Source organism: Pteropus vampyrus, unplaced genomic scaffold (genome assembly GCF_000151845.1).
Source record: "Pteropus vampyrus isolate Shadow unplaced genomic scaffold, Pvam_2.0 Scaffold152, whole genome shotgun sequence".
NCBI classification, from domain to species: domain Eukaryota; kingdom Metazoa; phylum Chordata; class Mammalia; order Chiroptera; family Pteropodidae; genus Pteropus; species Pteropus vampyrus.
The window spans coordinates 3,071,387-3,085,731 of record NW_011888933.1 but is presented as its reverse complement, the minus strand read 5'-3'; the positions used below and the strand labels follow the sequence as shown (position 1 = coordinate 3,085,731).

The window sequence follows — 14,345 nt, the reverse complement described above, 5'->3', positions numbered from 1 at the left end:
CTAGAGCCTCTAGATGAGCATTGGAGCCAATGCCTCCTCTGGTAGATCGTCAGGTCATTTGTTGTCTGCATTTCCCTGCTCAGGTTTGCTCAGATTCCCCCCAGAAGAGATTGAATGCAGATAGCAGATAGGCTTAAGAACCTCACTCCCTGTACCCTTTCGCTTTCTCTTCTGCCCACCTACAAGTCAAAGGCACCGCCTTTAAAAACGTGGCAATGTCTGTTTTAGGCAGTTCTCAGTGTGGAGGGCCCTTCCCACCCAGTTAGAATGTCTGTTTCTCCCTCCACCTTTACAGGAGGGCGTTGGCCATTCCCTCCAGCCCCTCATTGCTGTGATGCTGCACTCTCTCCCACCCCGTCTCTCCTCCAGCCCCAAATCCCTGAGTGGCCCTCCTCTCCTCTCCTCCCTGATGCTTTCCTGTCTCAAATCCTGAAACTCTAATCCTGTTAATATGCTATGTTCCAGGGCTCAGCGTCTCCATGGGGGTAACATAATCCTGCAGTAAATCTAACGGCCCCACAAGACACACACAGATGGGGATGCGTACATCCCACCCCACCGCCACCCCCAGAGAGAAATCTACTGGCCTCCCCAGCCCTGCACCCCACGATGCGCTCCTGCTTCTCAGTCTCCTCCTTCACCTCAGCAAAACTGCTTGATGACAAAAACAGCTCTAAAGTAAAGGAGGAGGAGACAGGAGGGCATCGTGGTCGTAAATGAGCACTTGGTGGTTAGGGAACTTTCTCTGCCCTACCCCCATCTTTACTCTCCCTTAAAGTCTCTCTCCCTCTTTATATATATATATGAGAGAGACACATCCCTTCCGAGTCTGTGTCTGGCTAAATTCCCACATCCACTAGAATGAAAGCAGCTTGGAAAAAATTTTTTTCCTAGTCTTTAAGGAGTTTTAAGAGAGAAATTTTTTTCCTAGTCTTTAAGGAGTTTTAAGAGAGAAATGTCAAGACCATGATTTACAAAAAGGAAAAAAAAATGTCCATTACCTTAACATCATTTTCCCTGAGTGCAACAGCCTCCTCCACCACCACCCTTTGACTGTTTGGTGCAACAAATTACTTAAACAGGATGGCATTCATTGATTAACAATTCAGTTTTACATGCAGGTCCGATGGCTGGTTTTGGAGAAGTGCAAAGGAACTGGGCGGGAGAGGGAGGTCAGCCTCTTGGTTCTGCAGTGAGGAGGAGTCAATGCGATTGTTTGATGTGATTGTTTCTGAGCCGAATTTTTAAAATGTGCTGCTACTGGTTTCACCGGTTTCTGCCCTCCATTCATGCCACCTCTGTTTTCTGCCTGCTTTGTTCTCCTCCTCCTTGAGCGTCTGTGCCAAGTAGATTGAAAAGGAGAACTTTGAGTGCAATGAAACATTTATTAGTGAAGAGAAATATTTATTTATTTAAAAAAAAAAAAAAAGGAAGAAGAGGGAGAATATCTCTTGTACAGATAGTACCTGAGGGCTCCAACACTGTGCTGTCTTTGAAAAATTTCCTGCTTTCTTTCGGTCCCTGGAGCTGGCTGTATTCAGATATTTACAGCAAAATAGAAATAAACTGTAGGTCCCACTGTAGGTGATGAAGAGACAGGTGAATACCAAAACCCTACCCAAATTGGAGGCAGTACCCATAAGGAAAGCCTACATCTGTCCACCAAGGGCCCGCCTCGATGAGGAAGATTTCACAGCCAGGTAACACCAAGAGCCTGCATTGCCTCTCTCTGCCAAGGAGTTCAAGGGCTTTGATGGACATGGAGCATCTACACTGTCCTGGGCAGAGGTTAGTGGAGTATAGGAAAGGGACTCAGGCCTAGCAGAACATCCCCTAGCCTAGAAGCCTCCAAGGTGGACAGTCTGAAATGCTCGCTGTTCTCAGCAGTGCCAAAGTCACTGCATATTCTTCAATGAGGCTTCAGGAAGAGTGATCAAAGAGAGGTGGTTGTGACTAGAAGTGGGATGTGAAAAGCAGAGAAAAGTTGACTATAGAAACCATCAGTTATGCTTTCTGGATAGATATTTTATATATAAATAAACATATGTGTGCATCTATTTATTTATTCATAAATATATTTACATATAAATATATTTTATATGCACTTATATAAAAGCATGTATATACGCTTTTTTTTTTACATAGTATTATAGTCCATGCCTTATGAGCTCTCAGGCATGATCAGAACATGTCGATTTTCTTCGCTTGGTTGAGGTGGGGGGTATAGATAATAACCAGACTGGGATGTTGAATAGCAGCCAATTTAATTGGGAGATGTCCCCCACCCCCACTCCTCTTCCAGAGGTGCAAATCAGAAAATCCGTGAAGTACTGCTGGTTTAAGATTCTGTTTTACTGAAAATAAACCAAAGGTCTCAAGAATCAATTGGAAAGTGTTGGATTATGTTCAGAATTCAGCAAGGCACCAAATGGATTATTCAAACAATTTTGTACCCTGAATTGTTTTTTAACCTGGTTTGCAGAGATACACTTGAAGAAATCTTTATGTTCAACATAGCTTTTATATATATATATATATATATATATATATATATATATATATACGCACATATATATATACACACACACATACACATACATATATATATATACACATACACACATATTTACTTATTTATTATACATTTTTTATCCCCACTTTTTAAGAAAACTAGGCTCACCTTGAACATACTTCCGGTTTTCCTTTGGTTGGTAAAGCAGCCATATTAGCATTTTAAAATTAGCAAAAATATATACCATCTGTGACATCAGCTTTTAAAGCAAATGTTATAATTCGATCGTCACATTCCATATATGCCAATCTGGATGTACCACATGCTGACAATCCACTGAGTTTTCTCAGCATTGTGGACATCTCACTGCCAAGTTATAGCCTGAAATTCTTTGGCCTCGAGGTTCGACTTAGGGATCAGTGGCTTTCAGAACTTGAACTCTCCCAATTTAACAAAGGCCCATTTGTTACTTATGATGTAGCTTTCACTCTAACATCTGTCCCGGGTGTTGCACAGGCATTGAAGCCAGCAGGGAAGACTGGTAGACTTTAGTGTCTATCTGCAAGCCTGTTATCGACTTTGTTTTCCTGAAGGGGAAACCAAAGTATCTAAGGTTTATTGATTTGCCTGTAGTGATTCAGTGAGTCGGCAGGGAATAGGGAATAAAACCAATTTCCTGGCATCATTTCCCATGCACACAACCCCTTCTTTACCTTGCAATGGCTAGACTGGAAGCCAAGAATCTATCACAGAGAATTTGATCAGAAAACGTATGAAGGGTGATTCTGAAACCACAGAAGCATTGAGAAAGTCATAAAGATGTATAATATATGATAGCATTTACCAGCTATAAATAGGGAAGTGCAGGAAGAAAAATAGAGACCTTGTAAATGCATTGGGTCAGGAAAAATAGAAAGGGCTTAATATTTTATTAAAAATAGATTTTCATAAATTGCACATTGATATCTTTGGGTGAAAAGACAATATGTAAGGACTAAGGTGTTGTTATTTATTACTCTTCGTTATTATTAATTTGAACTGTTATTGAACCAAAACATCAACAGCATATACTCTCCCTCTGAGTGGGGCATTCACCATGTGTCTCGGACACCACTTGAAGTATATTAAAATTCACAGCACTTATCCACAAAAGCACTTAGGCTGTAGGGGACAGTGGGTAACTAAAACGCCCTGTTACAAAGTGAACATTTCTAGGGCAGTTCTAGATTGGAAACTCTTACGAAGAAAGCCTTAGAATCTGGGAGACAGGACCTTACTCAAACAATTCCCTCATTTAATAGAGGAGGAAGTCGAGGCCCACGGGAGGTAGATATTTGCCCATACTTTTGAGCTCATTAGCAGCAGAGTCTGGTTGTTTTTTTTTTCCTACTATGTCACGCTCAGAGTGAACAGTGTATAAATAGTTTAAGAGAATAAGATGGGAGGGGAACACACAATGCAATATATATAAAATACATATATATGCCTTACTGTTAAGTTGTACACCTGAAACTTACTGGATTTCATTAACCAATGATGCCAAATAAATAAATAAATAAAATAAGATGGCATTCCTTCAGCGAAGGGTCCAAAGGGCAGAGGGTAGATACGAGCACAAGGTCAAGAGCAAACGAGAAACAAGAAGGGACTGGCCTCAGAAATATGAAGGGTAATTTGAGGCCACATTGAAAGAGCCTTCGTTTTGTTCCAGGGGTGGGAGAAGAGTGACCAGAACAAAATGGAAAGTGAAGTTCAATTTGAGCGGCCAGGTTGATGGCCTAGGGCAGATAAACTGAGTACGTTCCTCCCTTCTGACTGATGTCACTGTAGGCAAAGACCAGGGGACTCCCCCAAAGCCTTGTGACCCCATGCATCCATAGGAAGACCAACCCTCTCACTGGGCATGTACGAACGGGCATGTGCCCACATACACCCACATGCAGCCACATTCACACAGCAGCCTCCCACAGGCAGTCCGTCCAAAGATGCAGTCATTTTCTTACTGAGGTGGGGGGAAGAAAAATTTTCTTGGTATTTTCTGCCAAAGCTGAAAAATGAAGGGGTCAGATAAGATAAAATTGGATATTAAAAACACATAAGACGTGCTGTGTTTCTAAACAGTACCAGCATGGTGTGTGTGCTGTGGATTACAGCTGTGTTAAAGTTCAAATCCACTCAACACTCCAATTATGTATTCACATAGCAAATCAATCCCCCCCTCACACACACACACTCCTTAACATCTCCTGATGGAGGCCACACACAGTCACCGTCACCATCCTCAGGGAGCTGGCCAGTGGTGGTCCCCCACTGCTCACAGCACCTGTCCAAAATAAGCAAAGTGCTGTACTTGCTTCTTCCTTGCCAAAACAAAACAAAAAACAAACGCAACGCCTCTGCCTCATGCTGAATTCTAGGAAAATTGATTACTCTTTTTCCCTAAACGGATTTAGTTCTTCCATCCTTTTCCTCAGAGCTGCAGATTTCGTTATAAACATGGGCACGGTGAGGCCAGGGCCTTCTTGGGCCCTGTTCCCTCCTTCCGGATCGTCCCTCCCTGAGATTAAGATCACAGAGCCTCGGGCACCTCTCTGCCTCTCTCCACTGGCCTTCTCCCAGTTATCCACCTCTCACCCTTCTTCTGTCTGTTTTCTTCGCCCTTCTCCTTTCCTTACTTTGTCTTCTTGCCCCTCTTCATCCTCAGTCAATAAGCAGGAAGCAGCCAGTTTGAACCTGAGATAGATGAGTAGTCAAGCGGTCCTGTCTCTGTGCTCCCTTCGGTTAACAAGGCAGCAGAGAAGGAAACTGATGGCCTTAGGACCAGGGCAGGTGGCTCCGCAGGATTTGGTGGGCTTAGCACCAGGAGCAAGAGATTTAAGCAGACTACGATGGACTGGTGAAAACCTGTTCCCTCCTCTCCTTTCCTCTATTTGTCTTAAGCAAGCCACTTCTCATTTGGTTGCAAAAGGTGTGATGTCTCTTACCCTTCAGCCCACCATCAATGGTGTGCCTTTTATTAAATGGCTCTAACTTTGGACCTTAGCAAGTGGGAAATATGGCAGGTTCAAGGTTGCCACATGGCAGAGCACCTAGTTACAGTTCCTGGGGGATAAAGGACCACGTTGTTCATTAGCTCTGAGCTTCCGTGCTGCTCTTTGCTCTTACCCAGAACGTTCGAAGTGAAGATTATAAACACACAGGGGACACATCCCTGAGCAGCAGCTCTGCCTCCATTCAGTCCATGTTTGGGGATCTGAGGGGTTCCATGATTCCCAGCCACCACCGTAAATGCTGCAAATGTCTTAAAAGAGATGAGAGTCAACCTAAGAAACCATAGTCTAAACCCTAAAAACATGGCAAGGGCTTTAGACCCAGACAGACATCTCTGAGTCTCAGTTTCCTCATCAATAAAGTGGAAATAATAATACTTAACCTCCGGGGTAATGTGAACATAATTGTCTTTACAGAGTGGCTGGCTCAAAGGGATTCATGTTCAAATATACCAGTTTCCCCATTCCTCTCGTCCCAGCCCTGTCAGTGCCCAACCACCTGGCATGTTATAGGTATCATGAGCTGAAGTATCTAGTCCCCCACCCAGGAGAAATTGCTAGGTGTTGCAGAGTTGGCCGTGAGTAGATTTACAGTCACTGGTTGTTATAGCTATGACAGGAATGATTTAGAAGTGATGGTGGTTTGTTGGTCTTCCCTCTATCCTTACCCAGGGAAAACAAAAGAAACTCACATATATTTGCTGCAGCTACTTTTTTTTTTTTTTAATGGAGAGCACAGAAAAGCATAAGGTCCATATGGCAGTTATTGATTTGGGCCATCTGGTAAGCTAGGACTTGCTCCCACCATGTTGGATTAGAAGCTGTTCCGACAAGCCTTTCCTCCCACAAGAGATGCATTGGTCAGATGGGGACTGGGATGGATTTCATTACAGGGTGGAGACTGCAGTGACAGGAAACCAGAGCAGGACTCCGAGGGGACTGTCTGCAGCTCTGACCCTACAACAAAGACCAGAGAGAACCAAGAACATGTTGATTGACACCAGGACACTGGGGGTAGATGATGCCCCGCACCCTCTCTCCCGTTCGTGGCACGGGAAGGACTCTAAGTAACTAACAGAAACAATAGTGAGGCACTTGATAATTATAAAATACCCTGCGAATATTGCTATATGCCTGCAACATGATGAAGAGGGAGAGGTCAAGTTCAAGCTAGTGAGTGAGGTCCCCTAGCTTTAAAAGATGACATTTCTGCTCCATTTTTAAAGGATATTCTTCTTTTTTCCCCTCTCTCTCTCTCTCTCAGCTTCTGAAGTGTTTTTCTTTTCGAGGCGCCTTCCTCTGCTTGCTCTCAGCCCAGAGGCAAATTTTTCTTTGCCTCCAAAAGTTTTTGTGAAGACCATTTATTGTTTTCAAGTTAGAGCTGTGTGAGAGATTAAATTTTTTTTTCATGGTGCTTCTTAAAAAGCCCCAAACAACAAACCCACTGATTATTTTTAAACTTGAGGGAAATAACATTTAACAAAAACTTTCCCACCCCCTTCGAAGGCTGCACGAGTGGCTAAACTACAAACAGAGATTTTAGTAATGTGGTCCTTCCTCTTATATTACAGGTATTCCAAGCCAACAACGATGCGACAGAGGTGGTTTTGAACAAGCTGCACACGCCGCTGCTGACAAGGTTCATCAGGGTCCGCCCCCAGACCTGGCACTCGGGCATCGCCCTCCGGCTGGAGCTCTTTGGCTGCCGGGTCACAGGTGAGATAGGGCTCCAGATGGGGTTGGATTGTGTCCTGGGCTCTGCGCCCTCTTTCAGCTCTCTGCAAACAGCATGATTGCAGCACATGACCTTTCCAGAAGGATTGGTTCAAGGACTCAAGTCCTAGCAGAGTTCGTCTATTCAGTCAATCAGTCAGTCAGTCAATCAGTCAGTCTATACTTATTAAATGTCTACTAGCTAATGTTTATTGAATGCTAATGATGCACCAGTTTCCATTCTAAGTACTTAAGGTGTGTTATCTTTTATAATCCTCATAAGGACTCTATAAGGTTGGTGTTATTATTCTCCCCACTTTACAGATGAGGAAACCAAGAGTTAGAGACTTAAGGCCCCCAGCCACTAGGTGGTAGAGCCAGAGTTTGAATCCTAGGCAGTCTGATTTCAGAGCCCGGCTCTCCTAACACTGTCTGCTGCCTCACGTGAAGGCCAAGAGTTATGCAAGGTGCTGTGAATACAACGATGAGCACAACAGATCCAGCTCGGTGGGGACCTCAGGACAAGTTGGGGAGTCATGATAATAAACAAACAAACCCATAAACAAACGTAAGATCTAAGCTAGGATAAAGAACGTTGTAGGGGACTTGACCCAGTCCTGGAGGTTATGGGGACTTCCTCAAGGAGGTGGTGTTTAAGCTGAGGGCAGAGGGCACACAAGCACCTGGTGAAGGGGGGAGGGAAAGTTCACCAGGCAGTGGTCACAGCTCCCTCAGTGGCATTGGAGGGACCGAAAGAGAAAGCGAGGGGGTGGGCATGGTATATGAGCTGAGACCCTAGGGGTGCAATGTGGGAGACAGATTGGAGAGACCAGAGTGGAAGCTGGGATAGCAGTAGGAGGTTAGTCCAGTGGTATGGATGAGGGGAGATGGTGGCTGGACCAGCCCCAGCCACTAATGAATAGTCTGAACCCTCCATCTTGTGGACCCAGTCCAGAGCAAGCAAGTTGCTTCTTTGGCCTGGAAGGGTCTTCAGTGTACATCTGCCCATCATCCTGTCCCCTAGTCATTCCAGCTCTCAGAGGGAGTGCTCTGTGGTGGAACTCTGTTTTAGGCTTCTAGTTAAAATACCTCACATTTATACAGTCTCTATGGGCAGAAAACTAAGACTCAAAGAGGCTTAACAGCTTGACCAAAGTCACCCAACTGGGAACTGAACTCATATTTCCTCAGTACAAATTCTCTGCTCTGGTCCCCTTTACACGCACCTCAGCTTCCCTCTTATGGTTCATCCTACCAGTCCCATCTAAGGGACCATTTTCTGTCCCTCTCATGTTACTGTTCCAGGCCAGCATAGGCTAACCAGCCAGAACTTAGTTAAGACTTATTTTCTGGAAAACTGAAAAGAGAACCACCACTGGTTCTCTTTTTTTTTTTTTGAAGAGTAAGGATCACCTGGAGGGTCCTTTTGATCTGTAACTCAGTTTCCAAGTATTTAATGCACACTGACTATAGACCCTGCCTTGCCCGGACACCATTTATGCATGCATTTTCCGCTCAGTCATTCGCTCCACAAATACATGTGTGCGTCAGGCCCCATGCTAGGAGTTGGAGCTAGAGAAGTGAGCAGAGCAGATGGGGTCTCTGACATCATGGAATTTTCAGGCTAGCGGGCAAGATAGATAATAAACAAAGACACGTACTGGAGAATTATAAACTAAGGAGGAAAAGAACAGGGTGCTTTGAGATAGAGTGACTGAGGGGACCTAATTGACTGTTGATTGGAAGTTTGGGGACAGCCTTTCTGAGGGTGTGACACTTAAGGTTCAGGGTGAACAAAAGTTAGTCTGGTGATAACTGAAAGGAAGAGCATTTGGGGAGCAGGAACAGCATGTAGGAAAGCGGGAAGGCAGTAACAAGCTGTGATAACCCCTGTGGAGGTAAAGCTCGACCCCAAGAAAGCTTCCATCCTGGGGAAAATGATCACCCAGGAAACAGTGCTCAACTGAGCTCCCCTGTGCTCACTGCCCTTGGGAGTGTCACTGGGGACTGGTGTCACCAACAAGAATACGAGAGTCCTTGGCTAACTGCATTAGATGCTCAGACGTGCCAGGCACTGTGCTGTGAGCTTTTTATATAATAACTGATGGAATCTTCAAAACTCTCAAGGAGTAAGTAGTATTATTAGTCCTCTGGATCTGGAGAAACTAAGGCACAGAGTGATTCCATTATTTGCCCAAGGTCGTACAGTTAGTATGTGGCATAGCAAACATGAACCCAGGCAGCCTGGCTCCCAGTCCTGGCTCTTAAACACAGCATTATTCTACCTTGAATCGAGAAATCAGTGCTGACTTAAAATACGTAATAGTTGGGTTGTTTTACAGCTTCTGACTCATGTGGGTTAGTCCCGGTTATTGAGTGTCAGCCCTGACCTCTCGTATTTTCCTCCCCTCTTCGCAGACGCCCCCTGCTCTGACATGCTGGGGATGCTCTCTGGCCTCATAGCTGACTCTCAGATCTCTGCCTCCTCCACCCGTGAGTACCTCTGGAGCCCCAGCTCTGCCCGCCTGGTCAGCAGCCGCTCAGGCTGGTTCCCTCGGATCCCTCAGGCACAGCCAGGTGAGGAGTGGCTTCAGGTGGACCTGGGAGCACCCAAGACAGTGAAAGGCGTCATCATCCAGGGGGCCCGAGGAGGAGACAGCATCACTACAGTGGAAGCCAGGGCATTTGTGCGCAAGTTCAAAGTCTCCTACAGCCTAAACGGCAAGGACTGGGAATACATCCAGGACCCCAGGACCCAGCAGCCAAAGGTAGGTCACTCCTGGTGGGCCTTACCCTAAACGGGAGGTTAAGTTGGGGGTGCTGACTTCCCGTCTAGATAGCCATCACCAAACCCCTATAATCCAATAAAGTAAATATTAATTGAGAGATTACTTTGTGCCAGGCACTGTGTTGAATGCCTTATTTTGATTCTTATTTTAATTCTTAACAACACTTCTAGAAGGTAGACCTTTTTGTCACTCTCATTTTAGAGTTGACAAACTGAAGCTTGATGTCAAGTCCAAAGTCACACAGTGTACCTATGGTAGAGCCATGATTCACATCCCATAAGTCTGAGGCCAAAGCCCAAATGCTGACCACTGTTCAACGCTGCCTTTTTATAAAGTTCCATGACCTTTATATGCTATTTCAGATAAAATTTCCTTAGAATTGGCCAGACATCCAAAGGAGATGTGGTTTTTGGAGGCTAAACTATAGAAACTAGGGATTTACTTCCAAAAACAACTATGTTTCACTAAACGTTACTGCCCTCCTTTGTAGTTTCCTAGTCTTGATGCTTAGATCTCTCCAGCCTCTCATCCCGAGGCTGCGGAGAGGCAAGAGGAACTTGCTCCAGGCCACAAGTGCAGGCCAGGGCAGGGCCTCCCCTCCTGCCATCAGGGGAGTGAAGGTCAGCCTTCCACAGGCCACAGAGGAGCCGCAGGAAGGCGAGGACATCATGCCTCTGTCCCTCTCCAGGTTCATTGCATGGTTAGCCGGGCTTTCCGATCCTCATGTCTAAGTTACCCCTCCTTTTCCTCAGAAAAGCAGGGCCCCTAACAAGGAAGGTGGTATCACATGTCTCCGCTGAGCCCCTTTACTAAACAAATGTTTTCATTCTTGATGCTGAGGCAAAGGCTGGGTTGGAAGTTTTGCAATGCTGATGCAAACTCCCAGCTCACAGTTCCAGAGGCTTGGAAAGGCTCAGGGCTTGGTAACCAGAACCTTCAGTGGATGGAGCAGAAGTTGAACCACAGGCTTCCCTGGGGAGAGCTGACCCTGGCACTTCCTAGCCATTCTGGGGGCCTGGGAAAGGAGATGATCTTAGCCAGAGTCAGAGCCTGCCTTCCCTGTGACAGCACTCCCATATTTGAAAGTAGAAACCCAGGACATCTTGTAAACTGGGATGTCACTGTATGCAGCATGCCTGGATGCCAGTCAGCCCCAGACCCTGGCTTCCCCCACCCCGACATTCCCCTAAATCAGTGACTCCCAGATGTGCTCTGGGTTGGGTTCCCGTCCTAGCTTCAACCAGGGCAGCCCCGCCGTCATCACTTTTATGGGGCTCTAGGAGAGTTTTCTTCTGACAGAATTGCCTCTGCCAAGCAAAGGTTTGGGGAACATAGTCCCAGACTATCAGTGTGTGACCAGAGGGTGTTGTTGTTGACCTAGAGAAGGGGACAGTCACTTTCCCTTCAGCCTCTAAGTGAACTTGAAGCAATCAGCAAGCTGGGACTTTCTAAATCTAGACTTTCAAGCATTAGAAAAAGAGCTAGATTAGAACTTCTTTTTCTGATAAACTGAGAACTTCAGAATGGGCAAGGCAGCCTGAACTCCCTGCTCTTCTCTCTAGCTAAGTCCAGCTTAAGACCCATTTGGGGCCGAATCTTTTTCCGAGCCCTCAGTTTTAGTCCCAGGTTAGAAGATGGGACCTGGCAATTGCCACGTTCATCTGCTCCCTATTTTCCATGTTTCTGGGTCTCTAGCCCCCCTCAAATGAATAAGGACCTTCATCTTTGAACAGAACCCCCATGGATAGTACTGTCCAGCAACCACGAATGAGCTATGATGCTGCCTTCTGGCTGGACGTTAGGGGTCGGGAGGAGAAGGGGGAAGGAAAGAGAAGCAGGGCATGACGGAGGAGGGGATCCACCATAAGAAGGGCTGAGCGACCTGTCTCCCCCGCAGCTGTTTGAAGGGAACATGCACTATGACACTCCTGACATCCGAAGGTTCGACCCCATCCTAGCACAGTACGTGCGGGTGTACCCCGAGAGGTGGTCACCAGCTGGAATCGGGATGCGGCTGGAGGTGCTTGGCTGTGACTGGACAGGTAAGGCCCTGGCTTCCCAGATTCCCTGGGAGAAGGTCAGACCGTGATGTGGATGGGGGCAGAGGGGACACCTATCTGCCTGGCCTGGACCCTGCCACGTTCTCTTGCTTCAAACCACAGGCACTGCAGCCTCTGGTCTTGGGACAGTTTCTCAAGGGATGTGCTTTGTCATTTGTAAAGGATCACGTCAGCTCCTTCAAGCACCTCCAACCCAAGTCTCTCGAACACAAATCATAACCACACATCACCCACCCAAATTCAATTAGACCCTGACTCTTCAGGCCAGGGAGCTGTGGCTGTTGATTTAGGGAAGGGGGAAAAAAAACCCTCATGATAATAAAGTATTCGGTTTTTGTCTGAATCTGGCCTCCAGATGTCAGTGGCTAAGAGACTTCATTTTCATTTCGAAGCCACATCTGTAAAAGGCATTTATTTGCTCCGGAGGGACTCCATTGCTGGGGAGCTGACAGGAACAGGACTTCTTACCAGTATGTGGCAGGAGTCTTTCTCATTCTCACCTTGTCAGGCAGCCCAGGTCCGGGGAGCGCCTCTAACTCTCCGTAAGGAGGAGAAGGCCCACCTCTTGTTTCCAGGGAAGCACCCTGGCCTTCTGGGTCACGCCCTACCTTTCATCTGGGCACCGGCCCTCGTCCCTTGGCAGAGCTGGCATTAGGTCTCCCCCAGAACTCACTCACCGCCTGCCAAAAGGAGCTTGGGGCAGCCACACGAGCCCGGTGCCAGCAGGAGCAGCAGGCAGGCTGAGCCTTCCTGCCCCTCTCCACCAGGGCCCTGAGTGTCTCCATTTTCCTGTCTGTGCTGTACCTGTCACCAGCACCCCCAGCAGGGTATTGTGAAGGATTAATAAGGGCATGTCAGAGAAGTGCTCTGGACTCCCAGGGAGAAAAGTGCTGCCTGCTCACTGGCTATGGTGGCACAGAGAAGGAGTCCCGTTGAGGCGCGCAGGCTGAAATCGGGCCCGAATTAGCCTCTCTCACCTTCAGATCAAAGGCAGCCCCAACGAACACATTCAGTGAGAAGACTTTATGCTCCCCGTTTGGTAGGAGCAAGGCCACATTCCCTTGCAACCTGCTGAATGTGTGTCACCTGTCCACTTGCAGGTGCTGAAAACTGTCCCTCCAACAGTGACACAAGCTGGCTTCATTTATGGCCTCTTCAGAATCAGGGCTAGAGATTCAGTGGACTTAGGAGCTTCTAGGCCAGTGGCTCGCAAACATTTTGAACCATCATCCATAATTTAAAACAAATTTACATCAAGACCTACTTGAATTATAAGAACACGTGTGCATGCACGCACATACACACATTAGAACACACGTGTGTGTCTATGGGAAATAGTATATCACTAAGTGCCTGGACTCGGGGGACGGATTGCCAAGTATGGGTCCTGACTCTGCTGATCATTGCTGGTGTTACCTCAGACAAGTTGCTTAGCCCCTCAATATCTCTGTTATCTTAGCTGAAAAATGGGGATGATAATGATATAGCTACACCTCCTAGGGGTGTTATGAGAAGTCAATAAAATAATGAATATAAAGAACTTTAACTGCTGCCTGGCACCTAATAAGCCTGTTAGAATAAGTAAATGTAACAAAAACAAAAGGTTCCCAAAGCAGCACTTATCCGTACCGTGTGAGTGCACTCTGTAATAATTATAGTCCGTATTTGTTAAATAGTCATGACCCATTAAACTAATTCCACCACCTACTAATGAGTATGACACAGAGTGTGAAAAAAATCACAGATTTAAGCCAGTGCCTCTCCCACACACAGGGAAACTGAGTCGCAGAGAGAGGAAGTCACTTGCCAGATGTCACTCAGTGAGGCGGAGGCTGACTCACACTCCCCTCCTGTCCTCTGCCCCTCTGGGCCATGCCTCTCCCAGGCTGGCTCTGCTTTATGACCGGCAGACAGCCGTTAACGGCCTTTTCTACTCTTGGCCCAAATTACACTGGCATGGTCAGCAACAGGTTTCTCATTTCAAAGCCCTGCCTGACCATTCCTCAGAAGATCAGAGTTGGGACTTGTTACCCTCTGCCCAGCCTTCTTCCCTTTGAAGTCTCGGACATCTGGTTTCAATTGCGGGGAGCGCAGCAGTTAAATGGGCAGTTACCTCGAGCGCCCAGCACAAACACAGTGGACACAGAGGCCGGCTGCTGTTGCCCCACCGTCAGTCACACGCCCTGGCCTCTTGTGGCCTCTCCAGCCCTCTTTGGCCCCA

At 46.7% G+C, this 14,345-nt stretch overlaps 1 protein-coding gene across 7 annotated transcripts in view; it reads left to right on the top strand.

Annotated features, from left to right (window-relative positions):
• Positions 1 to 14,345, top strand: part of NRP2 (neuropilin 2) — a 94,880-nt gene that overhangs the window by 50,020 nt on the left and 30,515 nt on the right. For all 7 annotated transcript variants that reach the window (XM_011369681.2, XM_011369680.2, XM_011369682.2 and 4 more), the window contains exons 8-10: positions 7,134 to 7,278; positions 9,694 to 10,043; positions 11,962 to 12,106. In XM_011369681.2, the coding sequence (XP_011367983.1) occupies positions 7,134 to 7,278; positions 9,694 to 10,043; positions 11,962 to 12,106 (640 nt within the window). The remainder of the gene's footprint in view (positions 1 to 7,133; positions 7,279 to 9,693; positions 10,044 to 11,961; positions 12,107 to 14,345) is intronic.